The following is a 23889-nucleotide window of genomic DNA, read 5'->3' on the forward strand; positions in this document are numbered from 1 at the left end:
ATAGTTTCAGTATTAAAGTGAAAACATTTGACATTACCATAGAGAGATGTTTTTGTTTCACTTTTAACATGTAATACTGAAATAGTGGAGAAGATATGATATTGCTGTGGGCTTGCCCTAGGCAAGAAGTTAAAAAATTTTTTTGCCCATGACACTACATGGACCTTAACTAAGGCATGTGTAAAATTTTAATGGAATTGGTTGTGTAGTTCTCAAATTTTAAGGATTCACACAGACAGACAGACACATATTCTCAGTTTTATATATATAGATCAGGTGATAGAGAGAGAGTTAGTTTAGATGAGATGCAGTTTGGGTTCGTGCCAGGGAAAAGTACCACTGATGCTATATTCCTGGTAAGGCAGCTGCAGGAGAAATACCTAGCCAAAGATAAACCCCTCTACATAGCTTTTGTGGACTTGGAGAAAGCCTTTGACAGGGTCCCCCGATTCCTTATCTGGTGGTCAATGAGGAAACTAGGGATAGATGAATGGTTAGTGAGAGCTGTGCGAGCCATGTACAGGGACGCTGCTAGTAAGGTGAGGGTTGGCAACGAGTACAGTGAAGAATTCCGGGTAGAGGTAGGGGTCCACCAAGGCTCAGTCCTCAGCCCCCTCCTATTTATCATAGTCCTTCAGGCAATAACGGAGGAATTCAAGACAGGATGCCCTTGGGAGCTCCTCTATGCTGATGACCTTGCTCTAATTGCTGAGTCACTATCAGAACTGGAGGAGAAGTTTCAGGTGTGGAAACAAGGATTAGAATCGAAGGGCCTCAGAGTCAATCTAGCTAAAACCAAAGTCGTAATCAGTAGGAAGGTAGACAAATCACAAACGCCTTCAGGTAGATGGCCCTGCTCGATCTGTAGAAAAGGTGTTGGTAGAAACTCTATAAGATGCACCAAGTGTAAGCTATGGACACATAAGAGGGGCAGCAATGTCAAAGGAAGGCTAACTAGGAAGATGGTTTTTGTATGTGGCAGATGCTCAGAAACAATAAACACTGAAAATGCTCTGAGAAAAACTAGAAATAGTTGATAGCTTCCGTTACCTAGGTGACCAAGTCAGCAGTGGGGGCGGGTGTGCTGAAAGTGTAACTGCTAGAGTAAGAAAAGCTTGGGCAAAGTTCAGGGAGCTCTTGCCTCTGCTGGTGACAAAAGGCCTCTCGCACAGAGTAAAAGGCAGACTGTATGATGCGTGTGTACGAACAGCCATGCTACATGGCAGTGAAACATGGGCCGTGACTGCTGAGGATATGCGTAAGCTTGCAAGAAATGAAACCAGTATGCTCCGATGGATGTGTAATGTCAGTACTCATACTCAACAGAGTGTAAGTACCTTGAGAGAAAAGCTGGACCTAAGTAGCATCAGTTGTGGTGTGCAAGAGAGACGTTTGCGCTGGTATGGGCATGTGGCGAGAATGGATGAAGATAGTTGTGTGAAAAAGTACCACACCCTAGCGGTTGAGGGAACCTGTGGAAGAGGCAGACCCAGGAAAACCTGGGACGAGGTGGTGAAGCACGACCTTCGAACTTTAGGTCTCACTGAGGAAATGACTAGAGACCGAGACCTCTGGAAGTATGCTGTGCGCGAGAAGACCCGGCAGAACAAGTGAGACCATAACCCGTGCCCTTCTACATGGGATGGAGCCAGCCTACGTATGCATACCTTCCCTTCTTGGGACATAAAACTCTACTTGTGAAGACCTGTTGAGGCAAGTGAGGATCAGAATCGAAATCGATCAATGGAAATTGCAGCTGAGTTACCAGTGCCGGTGGCACGTAAGAGAACCATCCGTTCGTGACTGTTGCCAGTGCCGCCCCGACTGGCCTTGTGCCAGTGGCACGTAAAAAGCTCCATCCGTTCGTGTCCGTTGCCAGCCTCGCCTGGCCCCCATGCTGGTGACACGTAAAAGCACCATCCGTTCGTGGCCGTTTGCCAGCTCTGTCTGGCACCTGTGCAGGTGGCACGTAAAAAGCACCCACTACACTCACGGAGTGGTTGGCGTTAGGAAGGGCATCCAGCCGTAGAAACACTGCTAGATCAGACTGGGCCTGATGCAGCCTTCTGGCTTCACAGACCCCAGTTGAACCGTCCAACCCATGCTAGCATGGAAAGCGGACGCTAAATGGTGATGATGATGTGTGTGTATATATGTATTATTGTTTGATTGAATGCCACGCATCCACTTCCAAGTAAGTTTATCTCTATCTTTTTGATGCAACTCTACTCTATACTGTTTTCTCCCTCATTGTTTTTTCTCTCATCCTTTTCTCTAATTCCCTTTTTCTCCCCTTCACTGTTTTCTATCTGTCAGTCTCTCTCCCTCTTTCTCCTTTTCTCTCTCTCGTTGCTCACATGTGACCATCAACCATCTTTCTTTTCCACACTTGATTGTCTTTCTTTTCTTTCAGGACTGTCCTAAGGACTGGGCGTATCCTGTCTCTCTCTTCTATCTTTATTCTTGTCAAAGAAAATATTTCTCGAGCGTTGGCTATTTTACCCTCATTCTGGTATAACGACCCTCCATGTTTGTTTTAAATTGGCTTCCTTGTACGTCTCCACTGTCCTGTTTTTGTTCCCAACTGTGATCCTCCCTAAATCCCAAATATTATTTTGGTACTTATCATTGTCTTGTGAGAGAGTGTGTGTGTGTTTATGTGCGCACGTGTGTGGTGCGTGTGTTTGTGTCTTTGTATCTGAAAGATACAAGGAGGACTGGTCAAGTTGTTAAGAGTAATCAGTGCCACTTTTGTTTTTATTTTTTTGCAACTGTAAATGGTTTTTGGTCTTTAGAAATTGGCCATTTCAATATTGTCTGGATTTCTTATTATTATTGTTTTGTGAGGGTGTGCTTGCATGTGGGTGCCTGTGAGTTAGGCAGGGGTGTCATTGGAGAAGGGAAGAAAGAAGAGAAAGAGGAAGAAGAAACAATTGTGTTGATATTTATACCACCAATGCTTGATTACAAAAACAGGTTTGTTTTATTTACATTTTAAAAGTCAATTTGCTTTGGTGATCAATAAGAATGTAGAGTAATATACAGTGTACTAAATGCTACACTATGTTTGTTAAATTATAAATTGTCCTTTAATGTATGATGAGCAAAATTTCATAAGGTCCGTACTTGAAACAGAGACTTTCTTGTGTTGAAGTTACAAATGACAGAATATAAACTGACAACTACTGAGTCTGTTGTCTGATCTTCAATTGATTTAGTCTAATATCTCACTGATTGACAGCTCAATAAATATTAAGTTTTATCATACAGAAGCAACTGGTTCCACAAATTAAAGTAAAATGGTTTCATTCATATATTAGAAGATCATTTGTTCAATGTTGTATTTTCAAAAACCAAAACATATGTGTAGAACTGTGTGTGTGCATGTGTGTGTGTTTAATACAATTTACTTTACAAATTTGGTCCTTCATCTGGTACAGCTTATTATCGATATTTTCAGCCATTCAATTTGGCAGAGAACTTAGTTATGAAATATTTTTCCATATTCGACTTACACATACCTTTCCTTCTTGGGACACAAAACTCCACTTGTGAAGACCCGTTGAGGCAAGTGAAAATCAAAATCAAAATCAAGCCAAATCAAATCAGAAAGCAGAACCAAAATCGAAGTCGATTAACATCAATGGAAATTGCAGCTGTGATACCAGTGCCGGTGACAAGTAAGCGAACCATCTGATCGTGGCCGTGGCCAGTGCCGCCCCGACTGGCCTCCGTGCCGGTGGCACGTAAAAAGCACCATCCGTTCGTGGCCGTTGCCAGCCTCACCTGGCCCCCGTGCCGGTGGCACGTAAAAAGCACCATCCGTCTGTGGCCGTTTGCCAGCTCCGGGTGGCACGTAGAAAGCACCCACTACACTCACGGAGTGGTTGGCGTTAGGAAGGGCATCCAGCCGTAGAAACACTGCCAGATCAGACTGGGCCTGATGCAGCCTTCTGGCTTCACAGACCCCAGTTGAACCGTCCAACCCATGCTAGCATGGAAAGCGGACGCTAAATGATGATGATGATGATGATGATTCCTCCTGAAGGAGGTGTTATTCTTTGGACATTTGTAGAAAGGAAAGATCTTAAATTTTCCTTCTCCACATGTATCTAGGTGTTTACTCAGTGGTATCTTGCGCAGTTCCTCCTGTCGGACATGTTGTTGGTGAGTTCTGGCTCGTTGGCATAAAGAATTTCCAGCTTCACCTATATAATCCTCCTTGCATGTGGGGCAGGTTATGCAGTATATTACATTCTGCATCTTGCAGTTCATATCTGCATTTATTTTGAATATGTGACTACTTTTAAATTTCATTTCTATGTCTCCCTCTATGTGGGGTTACTGCAGATCTTTACAAAGAATTCAGTTTTAGTCTCCGATGAGTTAGTTGTTTCTTCAGGTTTTTGTCTTGGCATTTACTGTTTTTTTATTTGTTTAATACGTTTCCCATTTTGGGGCTTTGTAGGACTATTGGTAGGTTTGAATGTATGATTTGGAACATGTTGGTAACTCCAGGGTTGTGTGTGTTTATGAAAGGGATGATGTTCTTTTTGTTTTTCGTTTTTGGAGTTCTGAGTTCTGTGATGTCCAGTTTCATTGCTCTTGTGATTCCATTTTTTATTAATTTCTGTTCTAGTAGGAAGTTTTTAAGTTCATTTAGTCTTATTTGGCGTGTTTGTGAGTCGGTCACTATGCTGCATATGCGTCTTGCCATACTATATGGAATGTTTCTTTTTATGTGGGATGGGTGGTAGGAGTAGAAATTTATATATTGGTGTGTGTCGGTTTTTTTGTAGTGGATTGTATATATTTATATATTTGTGTGTGTCTGTGTTTATTCCCCCACCCCCCCATCATCACTTGACAACCAGTGCTGGTGTGTTTATGTTCCCATAGCTTCGCAGTTTGGCAAAAGAGACCAATAGAATAAGTACTAGGCTTACAAAGAATAAGTCCTAAGGTCGATTTGTTCAACTAAAGGCAGCCCTCCAGCATGGCCACGGTCAAATGACTGAAACAAATAAAAGAATAGTGAAGCCATGTATTTTCATGAACGCACTAATGAGATTTGTGCTGAAATGCTCATGAAAATATTGTCACTTCAGCTGATTTTGGGTAGTTTGGTAACAAAGGGTTAAACGCTTATTTAAATATATGTGTCTACGGCAAACTTGCAAAACATTGAATGCTTACAATTGTTTCTCTTGCTTACAGCTAGAAACTGCAGTTAAGTAAATACACTGATGCACCCTATTACTATGTAGTATCTAAAAATTTATTAGAAATATATAAAATTAATTCATTTTTGTATTAGGTTTGCTTGATTCTTTATGTGAATTTGTGTGTTGAAACAAATTTTCTGTATCTTGGGAATGTCATTATAATAATAATGATAATAATAATAATAATCATCATCATCATCATCGTTTAACATCCGTTTTCCATGCTAGCATGGGTTGGACGGTTCAACTGGGGATCTGGGAAGCCAGAAGGCTGCGCCAGGCCCAGTCTGGTCTGGCAGTGTTTCTATGGATGGATGCCCTTCCTAACGCCAACCACTCTGTGAGTGTAGTGGGTGCTTTTTACGTGCCACCTGCACAGGTGCCAGACGAGGCTGGCAAATGGCCACAGACGGATGGTGCTTTTTACGTGCCACCGGCACGGGGGCCAGACGAGGCTGGCAATGGCCACAATCGGATGGTGCATTTTACGTGCCACCGGCACGGAGGCCAGTCGGGGCGGTGCTGGCAACAGCCACGTTCGGATGGTTCTCTTACGTGCCATCGGCACAGGTATCACAGCTACAATTTCCATTGATGTTGATCGATTTCGATTTTGATTTTCATTTTGATTTTCACTTGCCTCAACAGGTCTTCACAAGTAGGGTTTGTGTCACAAAAGGGAAAGGTATGCATAAGTGGGCTGGCTACGTCCCAGGTAGAGGCCATGGGTTATGGTCTGACTTGTCCTGCCGGGTCTTCCCACGCACAGCATACTTCCAAAGGTCTCGGTCTCTGGTCATTTCCTCGGTGAGACCTAATGTTTGAAGGTTGTGCTTCACCACCTCGTCCCAGGTTTTCCTGGGTCTACCTCTTCCACAGGTTCCCTCAACCGCTAGGGTGTGGCACTTTTTCACACAACTATCTTCATCCATTCTCGCTATATGACCATACCAGCGCAGACGTCTCTCTTGCACACCGCAACTGATGCTTCTTAGATCTAACTTTCCTCTCAAGGTACTTACACTCTGTCGAGTATGAACGCTGACATTACACATCCATCGGAACATACTGGCTTCATTTCTTGCAAGCTTACGCATGTCCTCAGCAGTCACAGCCCAAGTTTCACTGCCATGTAGCATGGCTGTTCGTACACATGCATCATACAGTCTGCTTTTTATTCTGAGCGAGAGGCCTTTTGTCACCATAATAATAATAATAACATGCATGGATTCAATTCCACTTATTGTTAGGCAATTGGTTAAATACCTAACCAACCAACCAACTAATCAATCATTTGTTTACTATACTGGTTAAACAATCATTCAGCTGTTTGTTAGTCAAAGTTCTTTCACTGCTGTTTGCAACCTTTTCAATGACTTAATGACTTCCCTTCTTGCTCCAAGGTCTGCTCTGAATCTGTCTGAAAATCGGTCTGATGTCTCTGTGTATGCATGCTTGTATGTGTGTTTGCTTAGAAGAGGAGGTAAGGATGAGAGTAAACAAAGGGTTTGTGTGTGTTTGCATGTGTACACCCATGTGACTGCTTATACGTGTGTTTGGGTGTATGTGCACTAGCCATCCATGACCTCTGTAAGTGGTTGGCCTTTTGTCCTTTCTGTTCTTGGTCAGTCTCTTGTTTGCTGAAGATTTATGGGTTTAGAGTGTGCATACACTCTCAGATATAATGCCAACTCTCAGACAGAGGCAGAGGAGACCTTGAAGTGAATGGGAAAGTTACTAAGTTACTGAAAAAGCCACAAGCAGCAACGAGAGAACTTCGACTAACAAACAACTGATTGATTGTTTAATGACCACATTAAACAAACAATAAAGGAGTGAAATTGAACCTATGCATGTGTTATTGTTGGCATAATGACTCTCAAGAAACAATAAAATAGATTAATGTATATCATGTAACCGTCTAAATGTAATTTTTGTTTTTATTCTTATTTTAAAATTTTGCTTCTATCTTTTTAGATATTCTTGGTATACTTTAATTTCACATCTTTATGATTTGGAATATCTAGTTTGAGATATATGAGCATTATTGTGTGGTAATAAGCTCTTAGTATATTGTGTCTGTCTCAGTTTAATTTCTGTTTTTCTGGTTAAAGAAGTCAAACCTTTCTCAATAAACTGGAGAAAGGCAATAACTGCTTAATTGACTTGTTCTTCACACTGTTGTTGCAGTCCATATTTTATTGGGTTATAGAAGTACTGCTCAAAATAGTTTTCATGCAATGATTTCTTGTGCATATCAGCCTGGCCAAGTCCATTGCTCTATATTTCTAGCAGAATTTGAAGTCCATATTGTAAGTTAACAATGCAGTTGCTTTTCTTTTTTTTACATCTATAGGCTTTCTGTCAACTATATCCTTTACACTTAGTAGTTATTTTGCATGGTCACGACATAGCATTTGTAGGATACAAATGTTTGGTTATTAGGTTGGTAAATTGACACACTATTGATTTGTCCATCTGTACCATTTCTTTGATGGCAAAAGTTTCAGTACTATTCCCTATAACTCAAGTTGTAGGACATTATTAATTTCATGTTTATAAATGCACAAATTGGACTAAGCTAAAAAATAAATAATGGACAAAATGGAATAAGCAGGACAAGAGGAGACACATGGAACAGAGTTACTGATGGGGTCACAGAATGTGTGATGAAAGAAATTTGACAGATGTATAAACTAAAAATAATAAAAGTAGAAACTAAAGTGAAGGTTGAATAAATAGTGTGTGTGTTTAATTGGCAAAAAACAAATGACCATCCACAAGTATAAAAAAATAATTTTTCTTTCAATATTTCCAGCTAACACCATCACACCCACTGTTGAACTGAATGCCCTTGCAATGAAAAGGGGTGAACCAGCCATTTACAAAACATTTGAACATCGCCATCCATTTTATTCTCCTACGCCCCACAACTATGATTATAGAGGATATTACAATCAAAGGTACAGTTAAATGTAGATTTTCTTTCATTCAAAAACTTGGTTTCTGGTGCGGTATTGCTTATATATTTTATAATTTAGTACTATAAAAAGTAAATCTAGGTAAATCCTTTTTCTTAATTTTAATTCTAATGTCTTCCACTCAACACTTTTTGTCTGAAGCATCTATTATGGTGTTGATGCATGATAGTAAAAATGTGAAAAACTCTATCTTTGGTCATCTAAATACATGTTCATTTCTTAGTTAGGAAGAGAATCATTCTTAATCAGCCACAATTCAAACCGTTTTACCAAACTCTTGCAACAAACCTTCTACTTGAGTATTAGAGGCTTTTCATATTTATTATGACAAAAAGTTAATTTTACATTTAGTGAATAACTTCAAACTAAACAACACAGTATTTTTGGTTTATTTTTAAGGTTTGTTCTACATTTTTCAAACTTGTAAAAATGTATTCATACAGAATAGGCACAGGCGTGACTGTGTGGTAAGAAGCTTGCTTTCAAACCACATGGTTCTGGGTTCATTCCTACTGCATGGCACCTTGGGCAAGTGTCGTCTACAATAGCCTTAGGCTGACCAAAGCTTTGTGAGTGGATTTGATAGACAGAAACTGAAAGAAGCTTGTCATATATATATATATATATATATATATATATTACAAATTGGGGGTTGTGAGTGCAACCCACCATGGGATAACATGTATCCAATATACTGCTAGTAAAGTACCCAACAAAGTTAATAAGAATTGCGATGCAGTTAATTCATTCACTGTATTATATGGGCAAAGGTAAAATGTTTTACCACAAATTAATAATACAAAATAAGAAAATGGAGAAATACATCTTAATCAATAATCAACTACCAGAAAATACCCAATCACATAATTTATTAACCCACTACATATGAACATTAAGGTCAAACATAATAATATAGAACAAAACAATGTACATCAATGAGTAATATGTACATTGTTTTGTTCTATATTGTTATGTTTGACCTTAATGTTCATATGTAGTGGGTTAATAAATTATGTGATTGGGTATTTTCTGGTAGTTGATTATTGATTAAGATGTATTTCGAGTCATTCAACTAAAAATCCAAGGCAGTCTAATGACTGAAACAAGTAAAAGGAAAAAAGATAAAGATAAATGTTGATAATTTAAGCAATATCGTTCTTCCCTTCTTTTCATATTCAAGTATGCCATCATAATATTTCAAATGGCTTGTAGTATATATCTTTGAATTAACTACAGTTCTTTCATAATCCCTGTTTTAATGTTGATTTTCTAATGCTAGAATGGTTTTGACATGGCTTTTTGTTTCTATTTCAACTATGAAAACCAATGTTCTCAGATCAGACCTCACCTCTTCTGTTCATGGGTAAAGTCCTCTGTTGGCTGAAAGCATATTTTCAATTCATGTTTTACATAATTTCATCCTAATGGTTTTGAAACTGAAAAAAAAACAAAACCTTTCAAATTGTTATGACATCCTGCACCAGGGACAAAGGACCTATCATATGTAATGCATGCACTGCATGCCTTACTATTTTTCCAGGATAACTAATTTTTGTGTCATATAACTTATTGATAATTTTCACTATTCTCATTGTACTTGAATTTTTTTGTTTTTCCCATTCTTTCATTTGTAAGTATGAATTGTAAACAACTGATATTATTTAATAAGTATAAGTAAAGAAAATGGCTGTTTGCTTAGTGAGAAAAGAAGGAAAAGCCGTAAATAATTGCTTTGCTGCTCCTTCTTCAAAAAGAAGAGGGAGTGTGAAAGAAAAAAACAAATGAGTGGTTAAGAGAGAGACAAACAGAGAAAGGCAACTATTTTTTTAAGAGAGTTCTATTATTCTTTTTGAGAAGGGAGTATTAAAAAGATAGGATGGAAGCACTCCGTCGGTTACGATGATGAGGGTTCCGGTTGATCCGAATCAACAGAACAGCCTGCCCGTGAGATTAACGTGTAAGTGGCTGAGCACTCCACAGACACGTGCACCCTTAACGTAGTTCTCGGGGATATTCAGCGTGACACAGAGAGTGACAAGGCCGGCCCTTTGAAATACAGGTACAACAGAAACAGGAAGTAAGAGTGAGAGAAAGTTGTGGTGAAAGAGTACAGCAGGGATCACCACTATCCCCTGCCGGAGCCTCGTGGAGCTTTTAGGTGTTTTCGCTCAATAAACATTCACAACGCCCGGTCTGGGAATCGAAACCGTGATCCTATGACCGCGAGTCCGCTGCCCTAACCACTGGGCCATTGCGCCTCCTGAAAAGATAGACAAAACAAATGAGTGAGTAGTCAAGAGAGAGAAAGGCAGAGGAAAGCAAATGTTTTTACTGCTTGTTTTCTTGTTATGTTAAACCAGCAGACACACTGTCCACATATTTTCTCCTGAAGCACTGATGTTTTTACTGCCCTGTGTAACAGAGATCAAAGGTTTGCCTATTCAAATGACTTAAACCTTTCCTCTTGGTTGGGCAGATTCAGATTTAGTCAATTTGCAAGTTTGCTTTATTGCTGATTCTGGTTAATTCCATATGATTATTTGGTTCTGAAGAGTATACTCTTTTACTCTTTTTACTTGTTTCAGTCATTAAACTGCAGTCATGCTGGGACACTTCCTTGAAGAATTTTTAATTGAATGAATTGACCCCCAGTATTTTTTTTTTTTTAAAGTCTGGCACTTATTTTCTCAATCTCTCATGCTGAACCACTAACTAAAGGGAACATAAACAAACCAAGACCAGTTGTCAAGTGGTGGGCGAAGACAGACAAACATGCACACACAACTATACACACACACATACATGTATATATAATGGGCTTCTTTCAGTTTCTGCCTGCCAATTCCACTCACAAGGCTTTGGTTGGCCCAAGGCTGTAGTTGAAGACACTTGCTTAAGGTGCTCCACACTGATACTGAACCTAGAACCATGCAATTGGGAAGCAAACTTCTTACCACACAGCCATGCCTGCTTTTTAAAATAAAATGATTTAACCCATGGAGAGTATTCTGGGTCCTTTCTTAAGAACCGAATTCAGTCATGTAACCCTAAAATTTTCTCAATTAGTTCACATTTGAAACAAAGAAGCAGCTTACTTTTTTGTGATTAAAAAGTAAAATTTTCATCTATTTATCCATGCTAATGCTTTAAAATGATTTTAAAATAGTTGTGTTTAAGTAAACAAGCACCTAAATGTTTTGTTAGAATAAAACTTCGACTCAATTTAAAAAGTAACCTTTTTTATGCCCAGGATGGCACAAGAGTCAACTAGCTCAGTTTCCTCTCTACTTTCCCAACCTTTGCAACAAAAAGTATATTATCATTCTCAGAAAAGAGAAGCCAAAGCTTGAAATGAAAATCGAAACCAAAGTGGGCAGAAAGGAATGTCATCATTATTTTTATTCCAAGTATTGTGAATAGTATGAGTGAATGATGTCTCATTCTTAGCAAATTTTTCTTTTTCCCATGTCTGTCATTTTGTCAGCATTTTGTCACATGGACAGCTACTGGCTACTGTGATTTGTACAATTTGATTACAGCTTTAACAAAATACAAGCATCTCAGAACCTGAACCCTGTAATTACTCTGAAAACTTTGGTCAAATGAATTGATACAGCAATTAATCACTGGCAAGCAGGTTTGATTCACCTCCATAATAGATCAGTTGAGAAAACTCATGATGTATTGAAAAGGTTAATTCATTGTATCAAAATTTTGGCCTGTCAAGAATTACTATTTGAAGGACACAATGAAACAGAAGAATCAAACTATAAGGGTAATTTTGTGGCTATACATGAAGCAGTAGCAGAATATAATGGTTGTTTAAGATAGTGTTTAGATCTTGTGAAGAAAACTGCCAACTGCACATTTTCTGGACTTTCAAGTGATAATCAAAACAAGATCATTTCATTATATAGCTGCTACAAGTGAAAGTGAAACTAAGCCAATGATAAAAAAAATAGCATTTGTTGCTGTTATGTCAGATGAGACTATAGAACTTCAAATGAAATCACAATCATCACATGTTTTGCAATTTGTTGATGCGAAGGAAAAGCCTCAAGAAAGGTTTTTGGGATACATCAATGTCAGCAGAGATAGAAAAGCTGCATTGCTGACAGAAGTTCGAAAATTTGTTAATTAATTCAACTGTGGCCAAAAATTCATCACACAAACTTAGGATGAAACAAATCTGATGGTTGGGTATTTGGACAGAGTGCAAACAAGAATAAAGGAGACTTTTGGCGCAAAATCATATTTGTACATTGTTTATGCACATTCACTTAATTTGGTACTTTCTCAGTCAGCTTCAAGTATTCATGAATGTCGAGTTTTCTTCCAAATTTTACAAGAAATTTTGACTTTTTTCTCTAAGTTAATGGCTTGAATAGCCCTACTGGATGAAATTATTAGGTGATTTCCAAAGTTACCTGAGACATGTTGGAATTATTCATCTCAACAAGTATCCATTTTGTCTAAACAAAATTACTGTTGTTTTCTGAGCTGTTTTCAACTATATTAGAATCAGAATCGAAATCGATCAATGGAAATTGCAGCTGAGTTACCAGTGCTGGTGGCACGTAAGAGAACCATCCGAACGTGGCCGTTTCCAGCGCCGCCCTGACTGGCCTTGTGCCGGTGGCACGTAAAAAGCACCATCCGTTTGTGGCCGTTGCCAGCGCCGCCCCGACTGGCCTCGTGCCTGTGGCACGTAAAAAGCACCATCTGTTCGTGGCTGTTTGCCAGACTCGTCTGACACCTGTGCCGGTGGCACGTAAAAAGCACCCACTACACTCATGGAGTGGTTGGCATTAGGAAGGGCATCCAGCCGTAGAAACATTACCAGATCAAACTGGGCCTGGTGCAGCCTTCTGGCTTCCCAGACCCCAGTTGAACCGTCCAACCCATGCTAGCTTGGAAAGTGGACGCTAAACGATGATGATGATGATGATGATGATGATGATGATTAGAAAATCCAGAGGATTGGAGTGCTTCAGAATTAGAACTGAATTGAGTGGCTCAGATTCTGTTTTCGATTCTTCAAAAAAGTCTACTTGACATTTCGAGATGTATTCATGAAGTTGAGAACTTCAAAAAACAGTTGGTTGGTACTGTTGCAGTAGGTGTAATTGTATTAATTGTGGTGTGAGATTAGGCTGGCTACATATATTACAAACAGAAGCAAAGCTCTTGAATATTTAACTTCAGATTTATTTAACCCTTTAGCATTTAAACCGGCCATATCCGGCCAAAAGTATTCTGCCTGTTTTATGTTCAAACTGGCCAGATCTGGTCTCTCACACCAACCCTACAATATCGATTAAAAAATTAACAGCTACCTCATCAAAATCTCATAGCACCAAGATAATGCCTGATTAGTTCAAGGCAATGTGGATAAAAAAGGATTAATTTTGGCAGAATAATGCGAACACTAAAGGGTTAAAGGAAGGCTGAACATGAATACATACATAAATTGTCAAATCCTCACTGGTATAGAAACTAAGATGTAGGGATCAACTTAACTGTGACTACTAAACAATTAGTTATCTTCAAGATGTGAGCAACTGCTGGATCTTGTTGAAACTTTGTCTTGATTTGCTTAGTGAGAGCTGAGTTGTGTTCTCTTTGAATGCCATGAGAATTTTGGTAGGTATCCAGCACTAAACTGCTCAACAGGAGAAAATGTGTAATTCTCAATAACTCTTTAGGTAATGTTCTAACTGATATTATGATTTCCTGCAAACTGGTGGGTTGAAAAAACCCAAAAAGGTTGTTCATATCAAGATTGCATGCCCCAACTGTGGCTCATTACACTATCAAGAACAAATTTGAAGAATTTTACTGCTGGGTTATGGATGGTGCTGCTGAACCATCAGAGAAGCATGGTTACCATCAAGTGCCAGAAGCTGTTTTAAGAACTTTCTTTAACAACATTTTGCATGAAGTTATTGCTGACATTGAGCAAAGATTTAAAACACCATTGTTTAAGATCTTTGAGTTCAGATTTTTACCATGAAAATTTTGGATGGAACCATTTTCATTTTTGGATATCTATAAAAACATATTGAATGAGATTTTACAAAGCAAGTGTCAAACATCCAAGAAGTTGCTGACATAATATGGAAGCTTGAATTAAATCAAACTCCGACCTAAGTAACAAAATTTTTATGCCTGATTGTGACCATACCTGCCATATCTACTTCCCGTGAGAAATTTCTTTATCATCATCATCATCATCATTTAGATGCCCTTCCTAACACCAACCACTCCGCAAGTGTAGTGGGTGCTTTTTACGTGCCACCCGCACAGGAGCCAGACGGAGCTGGCAAACGGCCACGAACGGATGGTGCTTTTACGTGCCACCGGCACGGAAGACATAGATTATTATATGAAGTGTTCTCAAAGTGAAGAGAGATTGAGTAATTTGGTCTTCATTTCCACGAATGAAAACCTGTAGAAGATGAAAGTAGAGTGTGGTGTGTTTACATTTCATACCAAAGTGGTCAATGAATTTACCAAGAAGAAACAAAGAATTGAACTGGTTTACAAATAAATTTTAAATAGCTCAGGAGTGGCTGTGTGGTAAATAGCTTGCTAACCAACCACATGGCTCCGGGTTCAGTCCCACTGCGTGGCATCTTGAGCAAGTGCCTTCTGCTATAGCCCCAGGCTGACCAATGCCTTGTGAGTGGATTTGGTAGACGGAAACTGAAAGAAGCCTGTCGTATATATATATATATATATATATATATATGTGTGTGTGTGTTTGTGTTTGTCCCCCTAGCATTGCTTGACAACCGATGCTGGTGTGTTTACGTCCCCGTCACCTAGCGGTTCGGCAAAAGAGACCCATAAAATAAGTACTGGGCTTACAAAGAATAAGTCCCGGGGTCGATTTGCTCGACTAAAGGCGGTGCTCCAGCAAGGCTGCAGTCAAATGACTGAAACAAGTAAAAGAGTAAAGAGTATTAGGTTTTATTATTTTCTCAGACGTCTCTTATAACCAATAACAGTCATCATGGCAAGCTTATTGCCAGGGTATTGCTAATGGAGGAACATGAAGTCCAGTGCAGAGCGAGTATCAAGCCCAAAGTGTGGCCTTTTGGTAGACATGCATTTTCTCACATTAAAATTAGTTCATATCACATTCATAGATGGTGTTGGGTGTGAATAGCTTTTAGTGAAGGGGAGACTAAGGCTCCACAACCCCTTGGTGATTGTCCTGCATGTTCTGTTTCCAAGTCACCATTCACCACTGAATTGTACCCCTATTTTGAGATTATTTGTGCAAGTTATCTTATTATCAACTGATCATGAGAAATGTAGAAATTTGTATCAGGTCATTAAGACTAAATTGTTTATTTTATTTTACTTTATCTCATAAAGTTTATTTTACTTTATCTCATAAAGTTTATTTTACTTTATCTCAACAAAAAGCAATGCAGTTAATCAAAGTATGCACCTAAATTATCAACTCAATTTTGCCATTTTATCGGTATCTTATTTATGCTGGCAGCAAAGAATTCTGGAGAGCAAGAGATGATGAAATCACAAAAAACTCTTTTGCATCTTCATATTTGAAGTTTTTTCCTTGCGAAAAGTTGTCTAATGCTGGGAAAAACATGATAGTCACTTGGTGCAAGATCTGGTGAATATGGTGGATGACAGAGTACTTCCAAGTTCAGTTCCTGTAACATAAGTAGTGTTCTTTGTACTACATATGGTCGAGCATTGTTTTGCAAGAGAATTGGCCTATCTCTATTGACCAATCTCGGTTGTTTAATTGCAAGTTCACTCATCATTTCATCCATTTGGTTGATGTATACATCTACTGTAATTGACTTACCAGGTCTCTTGAAGCTCATGAAGTAGTGGATGACACCAGTACTGGACCACCCAAACAGACATCATTAGCTTTTTTTGGTGAATATTCTTTTTTGGATTGTGTTTTGGCATTTCATCTCTATCCAACCACCATGCAGAATGCTTGCTATTGTTGAAAAGAATCCATTTTTCATCACACATAACAATATGATGCAAAAAATGGTTTGCTTTTATGCTGTGACAGCAAAGAACAGCAAGTTTCAGGATGATGTTTCATTTGATGCCTGTTCACTTCATGTGGTACTCACTTGTCCAGCTTCTTTACCTCGTCGATTTGTTTCAGATGGTCCAATACAGTTGAAATTGAAACATCAAACCTTACAGCTAACTCACGCATAGTTAGAGATGTATCCGCCTTTCACTACAGTTTCCAGCTCATCATTATCCACCTTGGTCTCAGGTCTACCATGGGGCTGATTTTCAAGAGTAAAGTCACCAGGCCGGAACTTCTCAAACCATTGGCATACAGTGTGCTCATTCACTAGACCTTCATCAAACATCTCATTGATGTTTCGAGCAGTTTGGGATGCATTGGTTCCACGACTGAACTCATATTCATAAACAACATGAATTTTTGATTTATCCATGAGTTTACAAAAATTGATTTACGTGAGAAAACTTGTAATATAATCAGACACCGTGGATTGTATTTCAAAAAATGATGTTTTAATTCTTCAATGTTGTAAAATAAAGAATTGTCACAATAAAGCATTAAAGTTAACAACTGTCAAACTTGGTGCATAAGAAAATCAAACATTTAATTCTTAATGACCTGATAGGTTGTTCATACAATTCTGTATTTCTGAAATGAGGACTTTTTGTATTACATATTAATTGTGGAGTGGTGTCTTCATCTTGGTTGTTTGTTAAACTACATTTATTTCATATTTTTTGTTGAAAAACGTATTCAGAAATATTAACAAATTTCAAGCTTTATGAAGTGTCTTTCTCATGAGCAATTGTTAGATTATTCTGTAAATCATAGCTCTTAAAGTGTTGATATGAACTACTTATGATATTCTTACGTATTTTGATTTTCCTTTATGCTACTTTAAAAATCATATCCTTTGTCAATATGAATTCTTCTTAGAATTTGGGAATGAATCCCAAGCTATTTTATTTCTCTGCAGTTGTACAAATTCATTAATAGTTAAAGATATCTTTGAGTTTAATGGAAATTAAAGCAGTTTCCAGCAGTTATTTATTGAAATCATAAAACATGCTCCTTTTGATTTTATTTGTAGGTATCATTTCCCCAGGGTTTCCAAAATGAGTTATGTCTCTCTAAAAGTTGGTCATCGTGAATTCAGTGGTGAAGGTTTAACCCGCCAAGCTGCCCGGCATAATGCTGCTGCTAAAGCACTTCAAGTCTTGCACAATGAACCAATTGTTAACACAAAAAAGAAAGAAGTTATTGAGGAATCAAACACTGAAGGTATTTCTATGTGACAATCATTACCAGATTGTAATTCTAACTTTCCTTTGTTTATCTGTATGTCTGCATAATTTCAGTAGCATTGAAGCTGATACAGTATTAACGGTATCATCGTAACTGATGATAATAGTAACATGGTTGTGGCTTGACATTTACTACTATAAATTATAAGGTTTACATTTCAATGCTTTGAGCTTATGTTAAGTTAAGAATTTTTGAAATGATTGTGGGCTGTTTTTATTTGAAATATTTTCAGACTATAGGAACTACATAACAAATCATGATGATACTTGTGATGAAATGAGAACTTAGAGCTCCCAGACGACATGGACAAAATACATAAAGCAATGCATTTTTCTTGATCTGTTCAACTAATGTCACCATTAGATAAAAAACATTAAGATGCTTATAAGGATAATGATAATAAATGTTTCTAACATAAACACAAGACTAAAAATGTGTCAGGTGGGGTATAGTTGATTATACTGCCCCCATTACTTCCTGGCTGGTATTTTATTTTATCAGTCCTGGAAGGATTAAAAAGAAAGTGGACTTTAAAAATGGTTTTAACTCAGAATGTGAATAGCTGAAGCTAAACACTTACAAGACATTTTTGCCTGGCATTGTTGAATAATTTTAACCATAGACTAATGAATTAAACTCCTAATTCTGATCTGAAACATATCTCAGCCCAACTCATTATGAGTTCTCTTTCTTTACCTGCTTTTGTGAACTTGCATTGTTATATTCCAAAGTGGCAATGGAAGTAGATTCTCTAGAAGCAGTAGAATTAATCATGTAAGCATATTGGTTTTAAATTTTGGTACAAGGCCAGCAAGTTCGGCGGGTGGGGGCAGGGTAAGTCAAATACTCAGCTGGTATTTATTTTATTGACTCCACAAGGATGAAAGACAAAGTTGACCCTAGCAGAATTTGAACTCAGAGTGTACAGACAGACAAAATGCTGCTAAGCATTTTGCCTGACATGCTAACGATTCTACCAGCTCACTGCTTGATATTAATCATATAGATATATCTAAAGACAAACTGATGATAACACAAAGTAATAAATATTTAGATTCCTGTCTCGAATCTTTTATGATTTAAGTTTTTTATTTCCCTCTTTAGATAAAGACCAATTAAAATCTGAAATTAGTCTAGTCCATGAAATTGCTTTAAAGCGTAATTTGACAGTCTCTTTTGAGGTAAGTTGACTTTATCTAAAGAGTTTGTAACCATTTGATGCTGGGACTTTTGAAAATAAAATTACAATTTCTGGAAAAAAAATCTTAAATGTATCTTAAATATACAAACACACACACACACACACACACACACACACACCCGAAATTTCAAATGTCTGTTAAACTCTATTATGAGTTGTTATCCTCTGAGTGTTATCAAAAACTAAAGTTAAAAAATTAATGCATACTGTTATAACTTCATTAGATATATACGCCAAAAATTTCTAATTAATTGCTCAGAATGTCTGTCTGTCTGTCACTTTGTATCTGTCTTAATGCTCTTGCTCTCCATGGCATATTGGATAACTTTTAGTATTCACACATACATGCACACACACACACATGCACACACAAAAGTTATACTTAAAAATATCTTAACCAATTTCATTATCATCATCATCATCATCATCATCGTTTAACGTCCGTTTTCCATGCTAGCACGGGTTGGACGGTTCGACCAGTTTCTGGGAAGCCAGGGGCTGCTCCAGGCTCCAGTCTGATCTGGCAGAGTTTCTACGGCTGGATGCCCTTCCTAACGCCGACCACTCCGCGAGTGTAGTGGGTGCTTTTTACGTGCCACCTGCACAGGTGCCAGGGGGGGGGTCCAGCATCGGTCACGATCGGTTGGAGCTTTTATTGTGCCAGCGGCACGGGAGCCAGCCAAGGCGGCGCTGGCAACGTTTGGATGGTCTTTTTATGTGCCACCGGCACAGGAGCCAGTCGGGGCGGCGCTGGCATCGGCCACGTTCAGATGGTGCATTTTATGTGCCACCGCCACAGGCATCACAACTACTATTTCCATTGATATTTATTTCGACATTCATGTTCATGTACTTGACTCAACAGGTCTCCTCAAGCACAGCGGGACGTTCTGGGATCCGGGGTACTTTGAATGGGCAGGGGCTATGCGGAACTGATGCAGGAAGCAGCCCAGGTCTTTGCAGTCACAGCATATCTCCAGAGATCTCGGTCCTTCGCCATTGCCTCAGTGAGGCCCAACGCTCTGAGGTCATGCTTGACTACCTCATCCCATGTCTTCCTGGGTCTACCTCTCCCCCTGATACCTTCAACTGTTTGGGATTGGCACTTCTTCACACATCTCTCCTCATCCATCCGCAGCACATGACCATACCATCGCAAGCGTCGCTCTTGCACACCACATCTGATGCTTCTTATATCCAGCATTTCTCTCAGGGTGCACACTGACATTACACATCCAGCGGATCATGCTAGCTTCATTTCTTTCAAGTCTACGCATGTCCTCTGCAGTCACAGCCCATGTTTCACTACTGTGAAGCATGGCAGTTCGCACGCATGCATCATACAATCTACCTTTCGCTCTGAAGGAGAGACCCTTTGTCGCCAGTAGGGGTAGGAGCTTTCTGAACTTTGCCCAGGCTATTCGTATTCTAGTGGTGATACTCTCTGTGCATCCACCTCCACTACTAACTTGGTCACCCAGGTAGCAGAAACTATCAACTACTTCTAGTTTCTCTCCCTGGAGTGTGATGGAATCTGTTTTCTGAGTGTCTGTGGTGTCTATTGTCCCTGTGCATCTGCCGCACATGAAAGCTATCTTATCTGTTAATTTTCCTTTAATGTTGCTGCACCTCTTGTGCGTCCATAGCTTACATTGGGTGCATCTTATGGAGTTTCTATCTACACCTTTCCTACAGATCGAGCAGGGCCACCTGCCCGAGGGTGTGTGTGCTGAGTTCGCCTTTCTGCTTACTATAACTTTGGTCTTTGCTACATTTACTCTAAGGCCCTGTGATTCTAACCCTTGCTTCCACACCCAAAATTTCTTTTCTAGTTCCGGTAGTGATTCTGCTATGAGAGCCAGGTCATCAGCATAGAGGAGCTCCCAGGGGCATCCTGTTTTGAATTCCTCTGTTATTGCCTGGAGGACTATGATGAATAAAAGGGGACTGAGGGCTGAGCCTTGGTGCACACCTACTTCTACCCGGAATTCTTCACTATATTCGTTGCCAATCCTAACCTTGCTGACAGCCTCTCTGTATAGAGCCTGTACAGACCTTATTAGCCATTTGTCAATCTCCAGTTTCCGCATCGGCCACCAGATAAGGGAACGGGGAACCCTGTCAAAGGTTTTCTCCAAGTCCACAAAAGCTATGTAGAGGGGTTTATCTTTAGCTAGGTACTTCTCCTGCAGTTGTCGGACCAGGAATATAGCATCAGTGGTGCTTCTACCCGGCACAAAACCGAACTGCATTTCATCTAAGCAAATTCTCTCCCTAATGAGATGGGTTATGACCCTCTCTGTGACCTTCATCACCTGATCCAACAAACTAATCTATATATATATATAAAAGTGAGGTTGTGTGGTGTCTGTCTCGTACGATTTAGATTCCTAACTACTCCCACATTTTGCGTTGCAGTGTAACCAAAAGCGGGTATCTTATAGTCGTGATTCATATCGAGCCCTTCTGGGTATTAGCGCATGTCTACGATGAGTCTACGATTTAAAAAAAAATTTACCATCATTTTTTCCCATTTTTAATGCATTTTTTTTGCTATTATATAAGGGAAGTAACTCTCTAAAAATGTATTATTAAATCTCAGAACGTAACCCCCCCCCTTTGTGGTTAGCCATATTGAGATGGCTATTATACTTTACCTCTCTAAAAATGCTTATATAGTTATTTCCCTTACAAATCCGAGCAACGCCGGGCGATACTGCTACTTATTCATATTTTCATGTTACTGTAATTTATAAATACAGAAAAATTTGTGTATGACACTAAACTAGATGCTAATCTCTCTGCTGGCTGTTGAACAACTGCTAAATTAAATCCAAATGTTATGGGGTATGAAAAGAGGCTAGATTGCTAAGCTCATTCATCATCATCATTGTTTAATATCTGTTTTCTATGCTGACATTTGTTGGACAGTTTGACATGGAACTGGGAGCTGTCCAGACTACACTTGTCTGTTGTGGCATGGTTTCTATAACTAGATGCCTTCCTAACACCAACCACTTCAGAGAGTGTGCTGGGTGCTTTTTTTTACATGCCATCGGCATGGTTGTGTTTATGCAGCACCAGTATAAGTGCTTTTATTTGATACCCGAAAAGAGAAGCCTGTATGTGTGAAAGTGATTTTACTTAGCTTGACGTGTCTTATCAAGTACAGGTAAATCCAAATATCCTTCTGCAGAATTTCAAGAAATTCAGATTATTTAACAACAAAAAATACACAAGAGAAAATTATATCTTAATATAATAAAGATCTCACCTCATAAAGTCAACAGTTGTTTTTATTGCATTAACATATATAATATGTATATGTGTGTGTATGTATGTATATATATATCACCATCTGAACGTGACCGATGCCAACCCCGCCTCGAATGGGTTCTGTGCCGGTAGCACATAAAAAGCAACATCCGAACGTGACCGATGCCAGCACGGCCTTGACTGGCCTCTGTGCCGGTAGCACAAAAAAAAAAAAAAAAAAAAGCACCAACTGATCGTGGCCGATGCCAGACCCCTCTGGCACCTGTGCAGGTGGCACTTAAAAAGCACCCACTACACTTGCGGAGTGGTTGGCGTTAAGAAGGGCATCCAGCTGTAGAAACACTGCCAGATCAGACTGGAGCCTGGGGCAGCCCCTGGCTCCCCAGACCCCGGTCGAACCGTCCAACCCGTGCTAGCGTGGAAAACGGACGTTAAACGATGATGATGATTATGATGATGATATATATACATACAAACACACACACACATGTACATATACATGTATATATATAGAAAATATTAGAATTAATATTAACATCCTTGTAAATATATGCTAACACAATGTTATCAAGGCTATCCAAAATTAGCGAAATTCAAACTGAACATCTCAAAATATTACCAGTTTGATAAATGCTAACATAAAGATTGTCTAAATTGAAGGTTACACAATCTGTGTCTGCATGTAAAAATTATGCTATTACATTCATTGAGAAAGTCAGTGGATTGTATAATAAAGACTTCAGCTATCCAAGATCTCACTTGTTGTTACAGCTGGTATATGGTTTAGCATGGATGACGATGGATCACTTTAAAGTGTAAGAAATTGATTTGTTCTTGAGTTTATGGATAAGCTGAGATAAAGACCTACTGCTGGATTTTGTTTCGGACTTGAAGCTGGAGTAGTGGTTGCCCACTCTAGCTTTGAAGGTGGGGCTGTAGAAGCTTATATATACATATAGTTATAGTTGACAGCTGCTACTGTGCATTTGTAAACAATGTTTTTAGTAAGACAGTAATTATCTAGGGCACCTGAAGCTGTATAGGTTCATAGGGGGTCTTTCTGGATGAATTTGTGAAGTGATTGTTATTTAGTGAAGGACCAATGTTAGATACATTTTAAGTAGTGGCATTAAAAATGGTATTTTTTCGAGGGTTGTGAGAGACGGTGGTGGGGTTGTAAATTACGATACTTTTCATGTCTGGTATTATTGTCTACGTTGTTCTTTATTTCTGTATGAGGTATAGTTAGGCCTTGAGGTAAGTTTAAGGATCAGGTGTTAGTAATGGAACTATAGTAGGAAGTTTGAGGGTTAGTATTGGTAAGTTGGTTTATTGATGTTCTGGATTTATATGTATGGAGCTGAGGTTAGGGTGAGTTATGTTAGGGTTAGGGTGGATATAAGCGAATTGTGAGCTTCTGAGTTTCTTCTTGTTAAAATGTCAGATTACTCTGGCATTGTTAGTGGTGATGGAGTAAAAGTTTTATAGATTGGGAGTTAAAGATTTTTCTAAGGGAGCTGGATTTAGGGAAATGTTTTTCAAGTAAAGCAAAGAGTTTAGGTATTCAGGTCTGATGATTAAGGGCGAAGTGGGGTTGGAACCAGATTTGTGAGGTTATTAGAGTGAGGATAGAGCTTTGGAGATGCACGCTGGTGTCAATTATATGCATACACACACATGCATACACAAAGATAAATTGACAGATACAACTGAGTGGGCAAACAAAAATATGAGACACTGCCTAGTGCTTTTTTTTTATTTTGATAAGCCTGGTACTTATTCTATCAGTTTCTTCTTGTGAAACCAGTAAATTATGGGGATGTAAATAAACGAACACCAGTTGTGAAGCAGTGATGAGGGAGAAAC

General features: G+C 38.9%; 1 protein-coding gene across 3 annotated transcripts in view; it reads left to right on the plus strand.

Moving 5' to 3' along the window:
- Positions 1-23889, plus strand: part of LOC115209070 (double-stranded RNA-binding protein Staufen homolog) — a 102620-nt gene that overhangs the window by 46628 nt on the left and 32103 nt on the right. For all 3 annotated transcript variants that reach the window (XM_029777148.2, XM_029777149.2, XM_036501584.1), the window contains 3 exons: positions 8044-8188; positions 17332-17522; positions 18651-18727. In XM_029777148.2, the coding sequence (XP_029633008.1) occupies positions 8044-8188; positions 17332-17522; positions 18651-18727 (413 nt within the window). The remainder of the gene's footprint in view (positions 1-8043; positions 8189-17331; positions 17523-18650; positions 18728-23889) is intronic.

Source organism: Octopus sinensis, linkage group LG3 (genome assembly GCF_006345805.1).
Source record: "Octopus sinensis linkage group LG3, ASM634580v1, whole genome shotgun sequence".
NCBI classification, from domain to species: Eukaryota; Metazoa; Mollusca; class Cephalopoda; order Octopoda; family Octopodidae; genus Octopus; species Octopus sinensis.